Raw genomic sequence first — 20847 nt, forward strand, 5'->3', positions numbered from 1 at the left:
TAACACGAGACACATTTATCTACATCTGCATAACACATTCGAAAGAAAAAAACCGCTCTTATACTGGAAGACATGGGGTTTGAAAAGGATAATTTCATGGAGAACTTCATGGTAAACTGAGAATGTATATAACATGTTAAAGTAAGAATAGCGGAACTCTTTTATTCTTCATCTAATGAATATGAATGGTGGTTCAACATTAATGACATTAAGATCACTGCACACCTTTTTTGTGACTATGACCTTAGTTTGGCCCCGATGTGTTTCCAGTGGTCACAATAACTGCAGTTATTTTTATCAGTTATCAGTAGAGTAGTTTCCTGCATCTTTCTGTGAATACTACTTAGGGTGATCTGTCAAGAAGGTGTGCAAAGAGCTTCATTTTCTCTTTCTTATACCTGGCTGTCACTTTCAATTTGGCTACAGCGACAACCGCATGTAATGTAAAGACAATTACATAATGTTGTGGTCACCCACTTACATTAATACCTTTGTTAATTTGAAATGAATCCGGTGACTAACCAGTACAAGTGAACTGTGAGCCGATTCACTGGACAGTGCTGAACATAGCAGTTACTTGGTAGAGACACAGAAAAGAAGAAATACTGAAAGGGGTCATTAAGAAGGACATTTTCTGCACTGCTGAGAACGCTGGAAAGAACTTTCAGCGGATTACTGTGCCACAGCCAAAAGATTCACATCAGCACTGTGTTTTGCTTCTGTTCTGCACACAGATATCAAACATGACATTTAATAGGTATTTTCATTTTCATTTTGACTTTTCGCTGTTATTTTAAATGTGTCACTCTTTGCCCTTAAACAAAAAGTGTAAGAAAAAGACTATTTACTCTTTTGATGCATGGCTTGTTTGTGAAAACTGTGTCTTATACTGTATTCCAAGCTGGAAGTATTAGCAGAGTCACCTGTCAAACATCGAAGATCTTTACAAGGAAATGTAAAACCTTGGGAAATGTTGCCTGTTTCTCAATTTACTAATATATTAATAAATATTAATAGCTCTTAATGTATTAATAAAAAAAGAAAAATAATACAAAACAAAGTCAGTTCACGTCTTCGGAAGTCAACTCAATGAGGCAGAATGTTTTCTTCTGGTCCTTTCCAAAAAGCCACAGAATTACAATGAAGGAATCTAAAGTAAAAACGAACGAAAGACTGTTGCTTTTAAAAACGCGACTTTGTGGCACCTGTATGCTAACCTTTCCTGATAGGTTTGTTTGTTTTTTATCATGTATTGCACACAGTTCCCAAGAAAAAAACAACAAATTCCAAATAACAGCGCCGAAGCCGCGGCATTTAACTGCGGAAGTGACGCAAAAGCAGGCTGGTTCATTTCCGGTCCGTGCAGAGGTTTTTTTTTTTCTTTTTCTTTTTTTTTTTTTTTTTTTTTTTTTGTTCCTCCATCCTGGTATTTGTCTTCATCCTGGTCTCTTCGAAGTGCCCGGACCCAAAACAGGAAGTAAGTATCAAATCAAACCTAAAATTGAGCGTCTCCTCGGGGGACGTCGTGTGTGAAATGGTGAGGCGGCACAAAGCGAAAGTTAATGGCTCGAAATTGTGTCCGACCGGCTGCAGTGGCAGCGACGCTACTCCGTAGCCTCTTCACTGCCTGCAGATCAACTTGCACACGAAAATGGCGTCTTAACAGCTTTTTCTTCTTAGCAAGTTAGCTTGTCAGTTGTTGTAATGCTCAGCTGCCGCTCGCGGGGCAAAGAAGCGGGACGTGGTCGTGAAGCGACCGGGGGGGTTTGGACGTTTGTTTTTCTTCTCAATTAAAGCAACAAATGTGCACACGCCTCACGGACTGTTACTGTACAGCCCTTAAAAAATAAATAAATAAAAATAAATAATCCAGCCTCTGAGCTGTGCTGTGTACGTCTTTAAGTGTGTGTGATGAATAAACAACCCACCTGCCTGACAGCTGTACTATTGTTTTGTTTTCTGTGCATTTTTTAGTAATAAAAAGAAAAGTTTTGCTTGTCCTACCCAGCTGTGTATATATATCCAGTGTTTGGTGTTGTACTGTCATTTCTTGTTTGATTTCTCACCCCCATTTATTTTTTATCTGACTCTCTTTTATCCAAATCACCTCACCTCACAGTTATTTCCCATTTATACAGCAGGGTAATTTTACTGGTGCAGTTTTATGGTAAGTACTTTGCTCAAGGGTACTCCAGCTGGAGTTGGGATTAAAACTTGCAACCTTTGGGTCCAAAAGCAGCAGCTCTACTATGCTACCTGCTGCCCCTCCCCCACAGGTTAAATAGTAATAATAACGTGGTTGTTGTCGAATGCTGGCGGTGGGATGTGAGTGTGATCGTTGGCGTTGATCGAGAGGACCCGAGTGCTCCTCGCCTTCCGTCTCACCGAGTGACGCGACTCTGACTCCCCAGGTTGAGCATGAACACAATTGAGGATGAGCCGGGAACAGTGACTCTGGAAGCAGTGAACTCTGTGACGTTGACCCAGGACACCGATGGCAACCTCATTTTGCACTGTCCTCACAACGGTGAGATCCCTGTGAGCACTTAGAGGGTTCGGGTCAAAGCTGATCTCCTCTGAGCCTCTATGTCTGGCGCAAATAGTACTTAACAGCGGTTCACCCGTTTGTACAGCATGGTCCTCTACTGGTGTAGTTCATGGTAAGTAGGTGATCATGTGTACTGTGGCAGCAGTGGGATTCAAACTGAGAACCTACCTAGGTTCAATCTGTGCTTCCTTCTCTCCCAAAATTAATATCACAGAAATCTTACGCGTTTGTTTTTTTCTTTTTCCAATTCTACGTGAAATGAAATGAATGTTCAACCCTAGAGTTGTTTGATGTGGGGGAACCGTGGTAGGAAACGGCTCCGCCGGATTTGACCGACCCTCTTGCAGACGGTGAGGAGCTGGGGTCTGACGAGAACTTGGAGCCGGTGCACAAGCGACTCTGCCTGTCCAGCGAGGACGAGCTGCACGTGTCCAATTCCGCCCCTCGCATCTCGGTGGTCACTCTCCCCAGTGAGTCTCTTTGCCCTGGAAATGCCGAACGCTTTGCTCCCATGTTGCACCGTTGCCTTTCTGCAGGTGTATTTGGGATAATTTTTTTTTTTTTTAAAACTTTTTTCTGCAATATAGATTTTGCATTAAGTCACATTCGACATTAATAGTTTTTTTTTTTTTTTTTTTTTTCCTCCACACCAAAAGGAGCCTGACTGGGTCTGATTCTCCTTCAGTTTCAGAGAATGATGAAAGTTTTGAGGTGACCATGACTGCCACGACGGAGCTGACGGAGAACGAAATGAGCGAGGGAGCCGTGGCCCAGATTCAGGTGCCCATTCACAACTTTCTCACTGCTGTCTGTTCAAGTCCCACACACTAGGCCTGGTCCTTCGTACCCATTTTTGACCATAAGCGAAAAATCTCCTAGAAAAGGCTGAAAAATGACTCAACAGGATACTGGTGACTTGACACTAGTTTTCTGCTGGAGCTAATTAAGATTTTAATTACTTTAATTGTGGTGTTCAGATACTGCAAAATGATGAGTCGCACACCCCTCAGAAGACGGACGAGGTTTCCCCTGTCAGTCAGGCATGGTTCACGACTAAAGAAGATAAAGTCACTCTTGTCAAGAAAGGTTACGTTTTGTCACAATTCATAATGATCTGCTGAATTAATACCTCGGTCTTGGATGGTCTTAATCTTGTTTTATTTTTTCTCTATTGTGTAGGTCATAAGTGGAAGCAGGGTATGTGGTCAAAGGAAGAGATTGACATTCTCATGAGCAATATTGATCAGTATATAAAGGTGAGTATAATTGTTTAAGTTCAAGTGGAGGGACATGTTTACATAATGTGGAATGTCGATAACGTGTTTGAAGCGCAGCGCCAGCAGATCTCCTCGCGTCTGTTTCGTCCATCCTCTCTTTCCTATTTCCTCAGAGCCGAGGCATCCAAGACCCCACAGAGATCATCTTTGAAATGTCCAAAGATGAACGAAAGGACTTTTACAGGAGCATCGCGTGGGGCTTGAACCGGCCTCTCTTTGCTGTCTACAGGCGGGTCCTGCGCATGTACGACAACAGGAACCATGTTGGCAAGTGAGTGCGCGCACTTCCTCGAGTCGGCCTGCAGGGGCAGTCGAAGCTACAGGGAGGAGGAACCCTCAGAACTCTGCTCCTCCTGGGTCCAAACAAACAAAGAGGGCCATTGTTCTGACTTCAGATGCTGTTATCTGATAATTTATTTCATACTTGCTGTAATTTCATCATTCTTTCCAGGCAGTAATGTGTTCCTCGTAAATAACCACTAAGTGTTTGTAATTGCCATGTTAAATAATGTACAAAAACTTTGGTTTTTCTTTGCTGCTTTCCTCAAATCAATGTTTAGTCTGTCCACTGAGGACAGTGTCCAGCTATGTAGATGCGCTGGCACAAAATATGTTTTCTTGCCCCCACAGATACACTCCAGAGGAAATAGACAAGCTGAAGGAGTAAGTTCCTCGTCGGGTCATTTGTCTGGCTTTCCTCTTTGTGTGTATGCGTAGATCCAGTGCCAGATGTTCAGTGCCAGTCCAAAGACGTGCTGTTCAGGTTCACCCATAGTGTGTGAGTGATAGAGAGAGTGTGTTCCGCAGATGTACGGATGAGTGACCCGTTGTAAGTAGTGTATTTAGCAGTGTAAGTCACCTTGGTGAATAAGGTGTGTGGGCTGAAAATACTACATAAATTTCCTTGGAAGTCACTTTGGAGAAAAGTGTGTGCTAAATAAATAAGTGTAAATGTGCGTCTTCATCTTTAGTGTCAAGTGATTCCAGCATGCATTGTTTTGTAGTTCTCGTAGCCTTTGTTTGCAGTCCGTTTCTCCTTTCTCACATTTCTCTCGCCACACACTTCTCAGGCTGAGAGAGAAGCACGGCAACGACTGGGCCACCATCGGAGCGGCTCTGGGGAGAAGCGCGTCCTCAGTGAAGGACAGATGCAGGCTGATGAAAGACACCTGCAATACAGGTGACCGCTGGACCCTCCTGCAGCTGCGTTGTCCCCCAGCAGCAACAAGGTTCTGGCAGGGGCTCACTTGGGGACCTGCCCGTCTGTTACAGGGAAATGGACAGAGGAGGAGGAACGGCGCCTGGCCGAGGTGGTCCATGAGCTGACGGGCACAGAGCCGGGTCACGCCGTCACCCAGGGCGTCTCGTGGGCCTCTGTGGCTGAGCTGGTGGGCACGCGCTCTGAAAAACAGTGCCGATCCAAGTGGCTCAACTACCTCAACTGGAAGCAGAGTGGCGGGACAGAGTGGACCAAGGAGGACGACATCAACCTCATCAACAGGTAGCGTTCCAGCCAAGAAACTGCTCTCCAGCATGTGTGCAGGTAGAGCCAAAGTCGTAGATGTTTGTTGGGCTGTATGAAGAGGGTGTGATGATTTCCGCCCCCCAGGATTGCAGAGCTGGAAGCGAACGACGAGAATGAGATCAACTGGGACATCCTAGCTGGGGGCTGGAGCAGCGTGCGCTCCCCACAGTGGCTACGCAGCAAATGGTGGACAATTAAAAGACAAGTGTCCAACCACAAGGAGCTGCCCTTTATAGGTGAGGAAACTGCAAAAAGATGTGAGGTCGTCATTCTTTCCAGCTAAAATGGGTCCGTTTGGTCAAACGTTTTGTTTTGCATTGTTCATGTGAGGGTGAGTAAATATACCGGGACAAATTAAGCATTGAAAATTTGATGTTAAATGGACTTTTGTAGCTCTGGTTCTCCATTATGGACCCAGTTCTAGCTCAGGACTAGAGAAACATTTTGATGTTTTTAAATATCCATCAACATTGCCACAGTTCATCCTGTCCCTCTCCAGTGCTTTTGAAGGGTTTGCAGGAACTGGCCGAGAACCAAATGCCCTACAGCAAGGTGGTTGTGGGGTCACCGCGGACCAGCAGCGCCTCGCCCTCGTCGGGTCCGGTCCAGCAAGTCCAGATCAGGGTGGCGCGCCTGGAGGAGGGCAGCAGTGCAACCTCCAACCCCATGGGGGCCCTGCAGATTCCTGTGCAGATCCCAGTGCAGATCACTCATGTCTGTGAGTATTGGGCCATATGAATGCAGTGCTCGTAGACCAAAAAACTTTTGCTGTTGCGTTTTAAGGTGTTACAGTAATTATTATAATTTTTTTTTTTGCTTTGCTTTTGCGATCAGCCATTTTCATGTCGCATTAATTTTTCTCTTTCTCTCTCCCTTTTTCACTAAAGCTACCACAGATACCTCGTTCTCTGCTAATGACTCAGAAACCATAACACTAAACACAGGAGCCATGCAGACATTTGAAATCCTACCTGTAAGTTCACCGGAAAAGAGTTGGGTCAGTGATAAATTCTTCACTACAAAACTCCGGCACAGATTTAAAACTACCAGTTTTACTCTCTACTTTAATGTGTTTTGGAAACATGTCTAAACTTTTTTTTTTTTTTTTCTTTCTTTTGGAAGCTGTGCTTTTTATTGTAGTTGATATAAAACTGGTTATATACTTGTGTTATTTGGAGTCTTACCATGATATCTTTCCTTCCATGTAGTCCTTCCACCTGCAGCCAACTGGGACCCCAGGAACATACTACATTCAAACGGGCTCAAACCAGGGACTGCCTCTCACAGTGTCCGCCAGTCCCACAGTCACCCTCACTGCCTCTGCCTCTCCATCATCTCCAGAGCAGATCATTGTACATGGGCTCTCTGTGAGTACAGCCCTCAAATCCAGAGTCAGGCACTTCCTCTCACATTTAGGCCTTTCAGGTTGCAGCTGATAAAACCCTAAGAAACAAGGTAAGGTTGCAGTAGAGCAGCAGCCGCAGTTTTGACCTTGTATCATACATTTTACCAGTTATGTCAGTTATTTGCATGTGTTTTCCAAAACTCCCAGCCTGATAATTTGCTGTCGTCCACGGAGAACGTCACCATGCAGATGTCCCATCCTGGCGTCATCATCCAAACAGTGTCTTCAGAAGACCTGGTCTCCTCCACACCTCTGGGTCAGTCAGAGTTGGCAGCAGGACCTCCAGCTCTGGTGGGTTCCGAGGGCCCGAACACAGGCCTGGACAAAGAGGCCAGGGCCACAGAGAGCCCCTCGACTCAAGCTACGAAGACGGAGGAGCTCCAGGTCTCTGAGGGCGTGAAATACCTCCAGGCTACCGTGGTAAGCGAGACAGCCCCCCTGGCAGAGACAGGAGCGCAGGAGCAGCTGGCGGAGAGCTTCAGTGCTGAGGTAGGTGCCGGGCCACCGTCCTCTGCTGTTTTGCATAGCAGGTTCTTACACTCCTAACCTAGTAGGAATGTTGGTGTCAGTAGTGAAAGGTTTATGTTCTGTGGGCTTCGAAAGTACAATGACCACAACTTCTCTTGGTCGCTCTTTAATGTTTGCGAACCCTTCGTATTTTCCATACATGACTTTCCCTGTGTGAAAACAGTGCCTGGATGATGCCAGTGATTATTTTTCTCCTCCACGAAAAAAGTAATATTTAATCTTTATGAAAATTCATATGAACTCTAGACATCTTTTTGGCAGAGGACTTGTTGGACAGTGGTACTTGGTCGTGTTTTTGCTATATTGCGCTTCTTTGTCTTTGCTTTATGTACGTGGGTATGTTGATAGTCCCATCTTCCACAACATAATAGTGCTGTAAATGGGTGTAGGTGCCGAATGCAAGGCTACATGCAAGTTATTAGAGTAAGTTATAGAATATGTTGTGTTGTGAGATGTCTGAGCAGGGCTGCCTTGTGCTGTGTTTCCTCCCCCATAGGCTCTGGACTCCTCCAGTATGGAGCCACAGGTGGTAGAGGGGTCAATAGGAAGTGGCACTGTCCTTATTGTCCCCTCCCCCAACAGCTTCATTCAAACTACAGGAGACATTGTTGGGGACTCTGTTCTCCCCTTAACCACTCTGACAGGTAGGTTTAATGCCAGGTTTGGACTTTACCCGACATCCTTCAGATGACGTTTCAAAAAGTCTTTGTTGGTTTTTGTGTTTTTTATGCTCCCTGTATCTGCATTCTGTGTTTGCATTTATTCATTTAGCTGATGTTTTTTTTCCAAAGTGACATACAGTGTTAAGCTACTTAACAATTTACCCATTTACACAGTTGGGTACTTTTACTGGAGCAATTTAGGGTAAGCACCTTGCTCAAGGGTACTACAGCCAGAGGTGGGAATCAAACCTGTGACCAGAGGCAGTAACTCTAACCACTACACTACCAGCTGTCACATAGAGCTGATTTTGATCTAAAGTTGAGGAAAGCTACGTGTTCTGCTCCCCCTCAGGTCCTATACTTGAAAACCAGGGCGAAAGCTCTGACTGACACGTTGACAACCCCCACCTCGGACCCGGAGATCGTGGACAGCGCAAAAGGCCGATCAAATCAGAAGGAACAACAACAATGCAGGAGTATTGTGTACAGGTGACTCACGGGGGTTGCTTGGCATGGATGACCCAGAAGATATGAAAGTTTCATATGTTGGTTTTTCTTCAAAAATGGATACTTCACAAGGTCCTCTTTCTCCTGCTGTTGGTAAAGACCTTGTGGTGACGTGCTGGCCTGTTACAGGTATATCTTCATTGTCATCGACTGCTTAGAACATGTATTGTAAAGCATTTTTTCAGTGTCGTCCCTCAAATTACTTTTCAGGGTTTCAGATCTTGCACTGGTCCTGTATTTTATTTAGTTGCAGGATGTTGTCAGCTACTTCCAAATGTACAACTAGACTAGCTCATTAATTTATCAATGTTTTGTTTAATTTATTAAATAAAACTTTAACACACATTTATCTCATCACCTTGCATACTCAAACTTTTCTAAATGAAATGAGACAAACACTATCTTTGGCTTCATGGAAAATATTTTAAATACAGTTGAACCATTTGCCGTTTTAACACTGACACACCAATGTGTATATTAATTATAGCTGAGAAGGTGACTTACAATGTGGGGTTTATACACTAAGCTACTTATGATTTATACATTTATACAGCTGTGTAAATTTTTACTGCAAAGTAACACCTCCAACCCCTAACTGATCCTATACCAGCTGTAGAGAACAAAGTTTTGGCATGAATTTAACAAAGAGGTTAACAGTCTCTCACACATACACCTGTACCACTGTGATTATTTGATGGGAGGAGCACTGTTGACTGGTCATAGAAAACAGACGGGGAGTGAGAAATGTCTTTTATTGGCACAAGAAGATGTAGTTCTATAAGCTCTGTTGTTTGGGGTGGACATTTAAAGAGCAGTTCAACAGCTGTGTCCAATATCAAGCTAACCTACAGTAATGGTTGACCAGAACTGATGTGTATGTAAATACAGAAATCATGCAAAAGCTAAGACAAGGTATGATTGTTTATTGGTATTTCCTCACAGAGAAACAGCTGCTCAGTTTTATTTGTGCCTCCAACAACTCCCAAGCTTTATTTACATGAAAAGTGCAATAATTAAGGAAAAATACAGATTATAGAAGTCAGTTTTTATCATACAAGTGATATGTTTAAAAATGTAAACAAATTTAAAATGCCACTGAAAAATTAATGTGGAACTTGGGAATGTACACAGCTTTACCTCACGTCTGTTACTCTTTCAGTTTTTACCAACAGTTTAATAGTAGCACACACCATTCCACTAACCTGTTACCATTTGTATACAAGTGTGCAGGCATATCCCTCAGCAGGTGACGGCCACAGTTGCACCACGCAACACTGATGTGCCGGCTGACATTGCATAGCCATAAGAGCTGAAAAACACGGGCAACTCCATCTTGACAGCTGGGGTGACTAGCCTGTCCATGTCCAATGTGGCTTTTTTTTTTTTTTTTTCTTTTTTAAACACCCCACTAAATACAAATCTTGGAATAAGGTAAAATACTTGTCACTCTTTACAAAACCTGTGATTTCCATAGGCTTCAAGCTTGAAAAATATCACTTGGACTGAGATTTAAGAGATCACTTGGGAAAATTACATCTGGTTGCATCTTTTCCATAACATTCCATGTGCTTGAATAAGGTACAACAGGCTGCCGTGGAAGCATCTTCTTGTTGTCCAGTACATTTTTAATAAGGCATACTTGCTGTCACTTACTTCCTACACCATGGAAGTACAAGTTGGCACAGATGCATAGCATCACAATTGAACAGAGCATGTAATATATCAGGTTTCGAAATTTAGGTTCCAGGTCTCCTTGTCGGTACCAGAATATCTGTGAGAGAAAGTGAAGCTGTGAACATGGTCAAGAGAGCAATGTAAATTTACTCCGGTATTTGTGCCAAATGTACTTTTGATACTTACAAGTACCATGGCTGAGGCGCAGATCATGATAATACAGACCGCAAAGAAGATATTCAGAGGTTTTGGTGGTACTGAAGGAATGACAAATGAACTAATGACAGTTACCTGGGGAAAGATAAGAAATTACATCATTGCATTAACATGTAAAGGCAACTTTCAGTGCTTTGATACGCATCTCAACAAGCAGGACTTTCCCCATTCTTTTTTACTGAACTACAAACAGTTGTCAGAAAAATGCACACTTTCATACTCACTAAAACTAGTAGAGATGTAAGTCCACCAACTATTAAATTGATGATTCGATCCTAAAGAGGAAAAAAGCAAGATTAACAGGAAGTTACTTCTCCTAGAATTCACTATTTTTAATGCATAGCAAGCAGGGGAAGGCAGTTTCCAACAGAACTAGCTGGCTCATGGAAATTGCTGACTGCCTGCAGAACTAAATGTAGCTCACAACACATGGTGTACCATCCCTCTTAAAATGTCCTGAAAATGCTTCAAGAGGAAGACAAGCATGTGTCGACTTCCTCTGTGTGGAAAGACACCCCACAATCTCCACACCAGAAAGGTTTCACCCACAGGCGTGCATTCATACCCTGGCAGAGGTCTCCCCAAACAGAGGTCTGTTATCCAGTCCGCTGGTGCCGTATGTCCGGGTTGAAAAATCATCCATAGCTGAAAGATTTTATCCGAGACAGTGTTCTGCGAAAAAGGCCCCTTCAAACTGTAAGCAGCAGTGCTCTCTCACGCAGACGTCCGCAGTGCATTCTCTTCTCTCCCAGTGAAGGCCTTTCCTCCAAAAGCCAAGGGCATTCATAAAGCAAAGCGGTGAACTCAGCTTCTGTGCAGTGTCCTCCAAGGTGGGTTTCCTGAAAATAGTCATTAATAGTAACAAAGAGAAAGATAACTTATGACAACCAGAAATCTGAGAACTATAAACATTCTAGGCGAGTGCAGATTAACATTACATCACTATTGAAGCAAGACAAAGAATTTAACCTGACAGGTTAAACAAGGTTTCACCACTTTACAATTATAGATGGAGTACGATAAGAGGTGTTTCGAAAACTTGTGCAAGAGGTCAGAGCGTGTTCAAAAACATGAGTCAAGTGCAGTATCGAAAGTCCTCTGTTGCAGGAGCTTTCCACTTCCTCTTGGGGTGCAGAAGACACCTGGGCTTCTGTTATGCATTTCGACAACTCTACAGTTGAATTCCCGTTTCAACAACCAGAACCTACGTTTCACAGCAAAACAAGACCCACTTTAATAAAACAGCCACAGGCAAAACAAGCAGCAAGGCCTTGTGACAGCACAAAAGAATGTTTAACACACAAAAATAAGTGTGATCAGTCATATGAACAACTTTGCAACAAAAACTAAATTGTGCTGGGATCAGTGTCTGGCATGTCGGCGATGAGGAGAAGATTCAGCAGAGCTGAAGCAGGCGATCGATTCCTGAAAAGAGAGATGACACAGCAGAGCAAGAGATAACGGGAAGTGGGACCGCAACTCCAGGAACGCAGCTGCAACATGAGGATGCTGCTTGTTCCAAACAAAATGTTGCACGCAGGCAGAAGAGACATTTTTCGCCCCCTCGAAACCCAAGCAAGCCAAACACTGAACATTTCCAACTCCTGCCAGGATTAGCAATGTCACCAGGACCACAAGAGGATAAGTGGCAGCTGAGTCCAGTGTATAGCGTCCCGGTCAGATATTTATAATACTGAGCAGGCTACTTACCAAGCTTGACTGCACTGACCACAAATTGTGTGGGTAGTTAAGGGATGTCTTGGTTGTTGGAAGAAAAAGACAATGACAACAGAATAGATGAGACACCAAAGGGGGATGTAATATCACATACAGCACACAGCACGGTCTTACCTTCCCATCCCATGCCGGAGAACATCCCTCCACTAAAACCAGGGCCTTGTTTTAAATCTGGAAGTGAAATGCCCTCGTTAGTGTCATTTCATTTCATTTATTCACTAAGCACATGTAAGAAAAATAAAATAGTGATAAATCAAGGGGATTTATGCAAAATAAACATGGGCTGACTCGTGTCCAGGCAATGAATATCCAAGTCGGAATTTCTCCTCTCACTCCTGACCTGGCGAGCCTAAATTCCTTCATTTCCAAACTTTAACCAGCTACTTTTATTAAAAGAAAAACATCTGAAGGAAATATAAGGTTATTTTGACCAAAACGAGACCTCACTGACTGAACGAGGTCGAGTCCTCCAGGACACACTCTGCACTCAAATAATAAATATGTACTTCACTCAGTCATGCCTTAAAAAATAATACATATATTTATTTTTTTATGTCTTCACAAGAGCAACGTGTACAAGTGGTGTTGAGTAGGTGGAACTAGTAGTAGATAACTAGTACTAGTTAGACTAACTGTTAGTGAACATTAGTCTAGATTAGGCCCGACCAGGTTTCTGACTAGCTACTAGTCCGATTCCTATCACTTCAAATTGAGCGTAAAATACTCTGAATTATATAAGTAAAGAAGGTTTATACATATTTTTTTCTTCCAATAAGGCGCTCGTGGGACGCATAAAATGTTACTGGTCTCCATCGTAACTACCCGTTCATCTCATGATGATAAACCAGTCTGGAAACTCGAAAAAAAACGGGCCAGTTTGCGTCCAGTTCTCAGAGAATAACACGCACGTGTGTGGGATCCGAATATTTTTGAATAAACCACCAGCAACTCACCTATCGAGACGAAGACGAAACGAATATTTAGAAATACACTGAGATGAAGTTGAGATCTTTCTCTCTTTTTTTTTTTTTTTTTTTTTTTTTCCTGCTCTCAGCCGAACGAGCTCGAGCGGGGTGTTAAAGGTGACGCCTCTTAAAGGGGCAGGTGTCCGCGTACATGATTTTAGGTTTGGCGACAAAAACAAGCCCACCGCTGAAGAAATTAAGAGAACTAACAGTAAATGATTACAACTAATGGTGATTCCGTTTAGAATGAGGTCGGGCTTTGCCTTAAAGGTAAGGCGTCTTAAAGGTAACGGGCACCGGGTTTTTATTTTAGGCGACAAAAATATGTCATTTGAAGAATTACCCAAACGACTGGAGAACTGCAATTGTTAACTGAAAATAAAAGAGCAGCAACATCACAAATCGATGCTGAGTTATTATATTTTTAACAGAAGTAAAGCTACAAATTAATTTTCAAGGGCGACATCAGGCAGCCCATGAAATTGTACTCAAACGGACAATGAATCATGCTGCACTAGCTGTATACTCGCTAGTCATCGGGGTGTTATTTAACTTTACTATCCAGCAATAATCATATTTATATTTCACGTTTCAGTATCTGCCTAAGTAACAGTTTATGTTGATTTCTCAGACCGTTTGTTAAAACATGCAGACAACAAATCATGTTTGTCCCAAAAGTAGTATCTCTTTTACTGTCAAATATCTTCACGATCAAAACAAACGTTTAAAATTCATTAAGCATTTCCAAGTTGTCTGGCGAATGTAAAAATCAGTTATTTTTAAATTAGGGACCTTTGCTGGCCTTTAACCTCAATGCCGGTCCCCACATTGTCACCCCAGCACAGAAAATTATAATACACACACACACACACATTATCAGAACCGCTTGTCCCTTACAGGGTCACGGGGAACCGGAGCCTACCCGGCAACACAGGGCGTAAGGCCGGAGGGGGAAGGGGACACACCCAGGACGGGACGCCAGTCCGTCGCAAGGTACCCCAAGCGGGACTTGAACCCCAGACCCACTGGACAGCAGGACTGCAGTCCAACCCACTGCGCCACCGCACCCCCTAAAATTATAATATTTATAAAGATATTTATAATAGTAATACTGTATGATGAGAATCTATATTTGGACAAAGTGTTGATCTTTACAAACATGACTTACCTGCTGAGGGAAGGGATTTCTTTGGACCAAAACACAGGCCTGTGAGAAGGAGAGCCACATGAGCAGTGTGTGTGTGTGTGTGTGTGTGCGTGTATGTGTGTGTGTGTGTGTGTGTGTGTGTGTTCATTTACACTGGATGGGTCAAAGTTTCACTGTAATCCCGACCTCATGCTGTGGGAAACTCCTTCTGCATCACATGACAGATGTGTGACAAGCCTTTAATAATACTGTGTGTGTTTTGTCCTCTGCTCCCTTTCATTTTATAACACCCTGTGGCCTGTTACAACATGATCTTAGCAATCAGTGTACAGTGTATAACATTTCACTGTGTTTACATTGTTCCCATAAATAGTGCTTGGGGTTTTTTTCACCTCACCGTGTGTCTGTGTTTCTCCTCTAACGCGTTACGACGCAGGATTTTCACATCAGTCTCATTCACGTTTACTTTGCAGCATAAACGGTTTACATTTCCTTCTTTCTCCTTTCCTTTGAGACCAATCCTACATGATTTTACGAAGTTTGAAGGCATTCTTATCCTGAGTACAGTTCCTCAAATATACGAATTAAATGGACTGGTGTGAGCAGCTCACTTATTAGCGGTGTGTTCGATTCTGACGCGTTTCTTATTATTTTCTACACGTAGAATTTTGCACAAATGCTGCTCTTGTGTCCCTTCAAAATATCTCTCAGCCCGCATGAATTGTGTTTTTCACGCTGCAACCACAAGATGTCACACCGCTTTCAGCACCAGGCGACGTAAAAGCGATGTTTTTTTTTTGTTTGTTTCTTTTCGGCTCGCGGCCAGGGGGCGTGTCCTGTCGCACGTGGGCGGGGCTTTCGGTTTCACTTACAGGTGGCGGCGCGCGCCGCTCCGTCTTCCAGGTAGGTGTGTCTCGGTGTCCGTCATGAGCTCGTTCGGGGGGCGAATGAAGGAGTACCCCACCATATCTGTGGACCGCTTCGACCGGGACAACCTGCACGCCAAAGCCTACTTTCTGTCCCATTGTCATAAAGGTAGGAGAACTGACTCCGCCCCCCACGGACGGTGACATCTGAGCAGCTTGGCTTAGTGTGATCTGAAATCATCTTTGATCGTATTTCTCCATTATTCTTCTTCTTCCGGAATCATGTGCCTTAGTGGTCTGAGATGGAGACGTTTAAATTACAATATAGTTTTTTTTCCTGCAGATCATATGAAGGGTCTCAAGGGACCTCTGCTCAAGAGGAAATTAAAGGTCAGGTAAGTGGTGTTCCTCTCTTGCATCAGAAAGTTGGGATGTTAAAATGTTGCCAACTTGTAATGTTGTAAGCAGTATTTTATTCATTATTCTCCAAGGCGACTAATAATGTTAGGTTTGGACCATGCACTGTTTACAGTTATTTACCAACTTATACAGCAGGGTCATTTTTACTGGGTAAGTACCTTGCTCAAGGGTACTGCTGCAGGAGGTGGGATTCAAACCTGGCTCCTTCCACTGCATGCGAACGCCTTATACTACTGAGCTGCCTGCTGTCCATGGAGATACTCTAGCGTTACAGTGCTGCGATACTAAAATGATACAATGTTAAAATAATGGAACACGGGTTTCTAACAGTGTTGCGATATTACTGTGTTGGAATGCTGAGATGTTACAGTTTTACACTGTTGTAATTTCAGGGTGTTCCGGTGTTTACATGTTCCAGTGTTACAGGGGTGGACCATTGAAATGTTACTGTGTCACAAAGCAATACAATAATGTTAAAATTATTAAATGCTGGAACCCTGTAAAGTCCCAGCTTACCGGTTTTGGAAAGCTGAAATATTTCAGTTTTGAAATGTTAGAAAACATGAATCATGCAAGTCCCTTTTGTAGTGGTATCAAACAATACACATGACAATGTCTTCATAACATTTACAGTATATATAACTAACTGACCTGAGTATGTTCTAGTTTAACAGTAAAGTTATACTGTTCACCTGTGTCCAAGGAGCTTTTGCTGAGCAATCCCAAGTATGGGTTCTGGGAAAAACATATTGTAAGTATGATTATGTCTCTAACTTGTGTCAGTTGTAATTTTGTATTGCACTGTGGGAGAAGAAAATTTATCTGTCCTTGTTTCTCTTTATTCCAGGTTGCCCTCGAACTGGAAAGTCCGACTCAGATTTCATTAGTTGACGAAACATCTGGAGAGGTAATTATCTTGGGAATGGACATTATTGCAGTTATTATACTGTATACCGCATGTGTATTTCCCACCAGCTGTAACCTGTATATATGCTTTGAATCTGTAGAAAGAAGATATTGTAGTGACACTGCTGCCAGCTGGCCATTGTCCAGGGTCAGTCATGTAAGTGCTGCACAAATATCCATGTTCCTTTGAAAAATGTGCTTTTTATGGTTCTGCAAGAAATGGGAACATGGTTTGTTGCGCTGTAACGGGTCCGATTGCATGCCCTAGGTTCCTGATAGAGGGCAACCAGGGAACCGTGTTGTACACGGGAGATTTCAGACTCGCAAAAGGGGAGGCTTCTCGCATGGAGTTCTTACACTCAGGTGGCAGGTGAAGAAAGATTCCTACTGGAAATAGACACCATGCTCTTCTGTCGGTGAACAAGAGCGGCGATCTCCCCTAACATCTTCCAACATCATGTTTCTAGGGTGAAGGACATTCGGAGTGTTTACCTGGATACGACTTTTTATGCTCCCAAGTACTACCAGATACCAAGCAGGGTGGGTACCCTCCTCAGTTATTACCGCTGTAGAGTAGTTGTAGATTTCAAGTGTTGTAATTCTGCACCCTGTCGTAGGAAGCGTGTTTGAATGGGATTCGGGAGCTGGCGAGGAGCTGGATCACCCAAAGCCCTTACCATGTAGTTTGGCTGAACTGTAAGGCTGCGTATGGCTATGAATATCTCTTCACCAATCTCAGCGAAGAGTTTAATTCTCAGGTGAGTCTGCCGCACGCCAGCGTCCTTCATGTTACCCACGTCATGGTTTCCGCAGACTCGATGTGTTCTTCTTCATCAAATCACATTCAAAGCCTATTCTTGCATGGAACACCCCCCCACCCTTGAAAGCTGAACATCCATTCCACACATTTTTTACTGATTGGTTTCCTGATGATTTTCTAACGATGTTCAGATCCACGTGAACAACTTGGACATGTTCAAGAATATGCCCGATATCCTTTGTCATGTGACCACCAACAAAGCAACACAGATCCATGCGTGCAAGCATCCCAAGGTAATGTGCAGTTTACCTTGCTCAGAAGTGAAGGTTTTGGAATCAACCATCAGCTTTGGGCTGTTTAATTGCAGTGAAAAATAACTGCTCCTTGAAACCTCTCGTTTTGGATTGTCCGAAGGACGAGGAGTTCTTCAGAGCCAGCAGGCTGCCATGTGGACCCAAAGCACCTGATGGCACACCTCTTCAAATCATAAGCATCAAACCATCCACTATATGGTTTGGGGAGAGGTCCAGAAGAACAAATGTTGTTGTGAAGTATGGACGCAACAAAGTGTGTTGTAAATAGCTTCAGTGACATGTGGCAGCTTTGGGTTTGTAGGTCTCTGTGTTTCTTCTGGGTCAGTGTTTCGCTGGATGTGGTGTGTAAGGACACGCATGTGCACAATGTAATCCCTGTGGTTTCAATCTGCATGTGACAGCTGTCATTACTGATCTGGGCTCTCTCTTCAGGACAGGTTCGAGTTCTTACAGAGCATGTTTCTCCTTCCATTCATCTTACTCCGAGGTGACTAGACTTTCATTCATCAGCCAATCAGGCCAAACATTGTTGTCACTTTTCACCACAAAGTGATTTGCTGCATTTCAATCGGTACATCAGATCGTCGAGCGTTTGATTAATTTGCTTTTTATTTACATGTATTCGTTTAACAGACACTTTTCTCCAAAGCGACATTCAGCTTAGAGTAAACAAAAGTACATTTCACTAACGTGAAGTTGCTGATGAAATTAATAGTTATTTCAGTAATAAGCAGTTTTAATTTTCTTTTTGTTTCAGATCAAAGATTTCCTTTCGTATATATGTCCTATCAACATATATCCTAATGTTATTCCAGTTGGTAAAACTGCAGAGGAAGTCAGAGAAATGTAAGTAAGTCCCATCTGGGTAAATGAATGGCTGTTATTGTACCTGATATAATGTTAGTGTCACACTTGTAACTTGCTTAGGTACTTAAGGTAAATGAGAATTTGTATTGTATTTTGTGTTGCTTTTTTGTAGATTAACACCTATGTGCCGTGAATATTGCGGAAGACCTGGCATCGTCTATAAACCCCTTGGGACTCTTAAGAGAGCAAAAGTTGAATATGCAGAGAGTGGTATGTATAGGAAGAGAGTCACCCTTTAAATATGCCCTTATGAGGTTCATTTATAGTGCCTGGAGTCCAAGTGTTAACTATATGTAATGAAAAAATTTGTCATTTTCACTGCAAAGACTCTGCCAGTGACAGTGAGCTCTTTGACGATGAAGATCTCACTCCTCAGAGAAGGAAGCGTCCTGAGAGGAGGCAGTTTAAAACTCCGAAGGCCCCAAGTCCAGAAAGGGGGCTTGTCTCAAACTGCTCCCAGCAGGAGACTCAACTGGAGCTGCAGCCTGACCATATGATGAACTATGTGGACTGCACAGAATCCAATGATGATGACGAGGAGGAGGAGGAGAAGGAGGAAGAGGAAGAGTATTCGGCTTTTCTGGAGGTCAAACGAGTGTCCGTCTCTGAGGGAAACGCTGCCAGCTGCCGCGTGGACCAGGGTGAAGCAAGCGATGCCAGTGCCACACATGGACCTCCAAGGTGGGACGCCTTCTTCAAAGCCGAACCTGTGCTGACAGATGAGAGCTCAGAGGTGGAGAACAGCCAGAACAGCGTGGTGCAGTCGGCGGCAGCGTCGGGGGGGGCGCAGTCGCACACACCCAGTCTGTCCGAGGACTCGGACGACGACTCCACCCACATCTCCTCCCAGTCAACCCACATCTCGGACCCGAGTGCTGAAAGTGGGAGCCAGGGCCTGCTCTTGTCACTGTCCCAGTAGGGAACGGGGAGTAGATCTGGTGTGTGTCCTCAGCAGAGGAGAGCATTGAATCATGAAAGACTGGGACATGGGGGACGTGGTTTGGCTTCAGTTACTGCAGTATATGGTGGAAACCTCATTTTTCCGTTGTGCTTTGATTGTAATAATTCAGATTACTGGTTTTCATAAACCTTTTTTCGGGTTCAGCATGTAGCATAGGGCTTCAGGACAAGGACTTAAAAGTTGTAGGTACCAACCATACCTGTGGCTGCTGTAGTACTCTTGATCAGGGTACTTAACTTATACACTGCAATAATACCCTGCTGTATAACAGGGTAAATCATTGGAAGTAGCTTAAGGTAAAAGCATCATGTAAGCACCCAATAATGATAAGAATATACCTCAGGTGAAGGAAATGAAATGTCTGCAAAAACTGGCGGATGATCATGTGTTTGTGAACTCAGGAGCTGCGGGAAAAAAACCAGGTCATTTCAACCTGGACACTCACTTTAATGTTCCATTTCCTTTTTGACAACTGCTCACATAAAATCACTCAGGAACTGTATGCATTTTTAAACCTTCTGTGTATACTTGTTTGTTCAAATCATTCTATGGCTGCATTGAGTATTATTAATGCCATTGGATGTCATCGGCTTTGCATCAGCATTTTTTTTCATTTTATATAGGTTATAAAAATCCAAAGCCTTTATACACTATATTCACTTTAACATTTTCATCAGTTGTCTTGTGTAATTTTTTGCTTGTGTTACAAATAATTTTAAAATCCACTATTGTAACTTACAGCATAATTCATTACCATGGACATATGTTTTGGGTTATTCTCCAGCACATATTTTTGATCACTCTACTGTTATCTGTCGCTTTGTGGTTTTGTGAATTGCTGCTGTTATTTCTGGTGTCACCTCCATTATCTCTTTCAACCGTTCTTTTGTATTCAGGGGAGCTCCTACTGCAAACCTGCTGGTTACTGACCTCCCCGGCACATTCTCTCTGTACTTCTCTCATTGTATTTCTCACTGTTCTTCTTTTGTGCAAATACATTAAAAAAGATAAATATTTGTGACTAATTGTTGTTTTGAAAAATAATGAAGGGCTTTTATTGGAACCTTTACTGATGAACAATGTGATACTCTAAACTAGACAAAATAAATCCAGTGCTTCTATTAACACTCTTTGCTTTCTGTTTGGGATGAAAAATTTGAGTCAGGTGCCTGTTTTAAATGGTACAAGAGGAAGAGATGATAAAAACAAATGAACAAGTCACTTATTTCCCCAGGACAAAACATTTGCATTTCTTCTTTTATTAGCTGCTTTGCATTATTTATACACATACATAGTCTGAACCACTTGCCCCATATGAGATCACAGGGGGCAGAGCCTAACCCAGCAGCACAGGGCGTAAGGCTGGAGGGGACATGCCCAGGACAGGACACCAGTCCATCACAAGGTACCCCAAAGCAGGACTCGAACCCCAGACCCACCAGATAGCAGGACCCAGTCCAACCCACCGCACCACTGCGCCACCACACCCCCTGGCCCTTATTTATAGTTCAATAAAATCTGTTTTTTTTTTTCCAGTGACAGAGCAATAGCAACCAGGAAAG

At 43.2% G+C, this 20847-nt stretch overlaps 3 protein-coding genes across 7 annotated transcripts; 2 read left to right on the forward strand and 1 right to left on the reverse strand.

The window, feature by feature from the left end:
- The first annotated feature begins 1421 nt into the window (after positions 1–1421).
- On the forward strand, positions 1422–8810 carry dmtf1 (cyclin D binding myb-like transcription factor 1). Of its 4 annotated transcripts, none has more exons than XM_018730436.2 (17): positions 1422–1477; positions 2412–2527; positions 2896–3018; positions 3234–3328; positions 3526–3634; positions 3728–3804; positions 3939–4096; positions 4456–4488; positions 4896–5005; positions 5098–5326; positions 5435–5586; positions 5850–6068; positions 6238–6347; positions 6559–6717; positions 6903–7244; positions 7780–7927; positions 8298–8810. In XM_018730436.2, exons 2-17 carry the CDS (start codon positions 2419–2421, stop codon positions 8333–8335), a joined length of 2211 nt encoding a protein of 736 aa, XP_018585952.1. In that variant the 5' UTR covers positions 1422–1477; positions 2412–2418; the 3' UTR covers positions 8336–8810. The 4 variants fall into 4 exon arrangements, with proteins under 4 accessions (XP_018585952.1, XP_018585955.1, XP_018585954.1 ...); XM_018730439.2 differs by having other exon boundaries at positions 6945–7244; XM_018730438.2 differs by having other exon boundaries at positions 6238–6323.
- Positions 8811–9361: 551 nt separating this feature from the next.
- tmem243b (transmembrane protein 243, mitochondrial b) lies at positions 9362–13343 on the reverse strand. The gene is made up of 6 exons (XM_018730435.2): positions 13033–13343; positions 12053–12250; positions 10908–11181; positions 10567–10617; positions 10313–10417; positions 9362–10223 (listed from the first exon to the last, which is right to left on the reverse strand). Exons 3-6 carry the CDS (start codon positions 10983–10985, stop codon positions 10098–10100), a joined length of 360 nt encoding a protein of 119 aa, XP_018585951.1. The 5' UTR covers positions 10986–11181; positions 12053–12250; positions 13033–13343; the 3' UTR covers positions 9362–10097.
- Positions 13344–15058: 1715 nt separating this feature from the next.
- Positions 15059–20392, forward strand: LOC108921132 (protein artemis-like). 2 transcript variants are annotated; one of them, XM_018730445.2, is made up of 14 exons: positions 15059–15226; positions 15401–15452; positions 16144–16228; positions 16325–16384; positions 16485–16540; positions 16652–16753; positions 16851–16923; positions 17001–17141; positions 17335–17436; positions 17558–17694; positions 17890–17944; positions 18215–18303; positions 18437–18534; positions 18651–20392. In XM_018730445.2, the coding sequence occupies exons 1-14, from the start codon at positions 15118–15120 to the stop codon at positions 19241–19243; spliced, it is 1752 nt and encodes a 583-aa protein (XP_018585961.1). In that variant the 5' UTR covers positions 15059–15117; the 3' UTR covers positions 19244–20392. The 2 variants fall into 2 exon arrangements, with proteins under 2 accessions (XP_018585961.1, XP_018585962.1); XM_018730446.2 differs by lacking the exon at positions 15059–15226 and having other exon boundaries at positions 15416–15452; positions 16181–16228.
- The last annotated feature ends 455 nt before the right edge of the window (positions 20393–20847 follow it).

The sequence above is a fragment of the Scleropages formosus genome, chromosome 5 (genome assembly GCF_900964775.1).
Source record: "Scleropages formosus chromosome 5, fSclFor1.1, whole genome shotgun sequence".
Classification (NCBI taxonomy): domain Eukaryota; kingdom Metazoa; phylum Chordata; class Actinopteri; order Osteoglossiformes; family Osteoglossidae; genus Scleropages; species Scleropages formosus.

Coding starts and splice junctions, on each gene's coding strand:
- dmtf1 (XM_018730436.2), top strand. CDS start 2,419: ATGAACACAATTGAGGATGAGCCGGGAACAGTGACTCTGGAAGCAGTG. Junction 2,528..2,895: donor TTTGCACTGTCCTCACAACG/GTGAGATCCCTG, acceptor ACCCTCTTGCAG/ACGGTGAGGAGCTGGGGTCT. Junction 7,245..7,779: donor CGGAGAGCTTCAGTGCTGAG/GTAGGTGCCGGG, acceptor CCTCCCCCATAG/GCTCTGGACTCCTCCAGTAT.
- tmem243b (XM_018730435.2), bottom strand. CDS start 10,985: ATGGATGATTTTTCAACCCGGACATACGGCACCAGCGGACTGGATAAC. Junction 10,618..10,907: donor TTGGGGAGACCTCTGCCAGG/GTATGAATGCAC, acceptor TTTCCTCTTTAG/GATCGAATCATCAATTTAAT. Junction 10,224..10,312: donor GCGCCTCAGCCATGGTACTT/GTAAGTATCAAA, acceptor TTTCTCTCACAG/ATATTCTGGTACCGACAAGG.
- LOC108921132 (XM_018730445.2), top strand. CDS start 15,118: ATGAGCTCGTTCGGGGGGCGAATGAAGGAGTACCCCACCATATCTGTG. Junction 16,924..17,000: donor ACTACCAGATACCAAGCAGG/GTGGGTACCCTC, acceptor ACCCTGTCGTAG/GAAGCGTGTTTGAATGGGAT. Junction 17,695..17,889: donor AGAACAAATGTTGTTGTGAA/GTATGGACGCAA, acceptor CTCTCTCTTCAG/GACAGGTTCGAGTTCTTACA.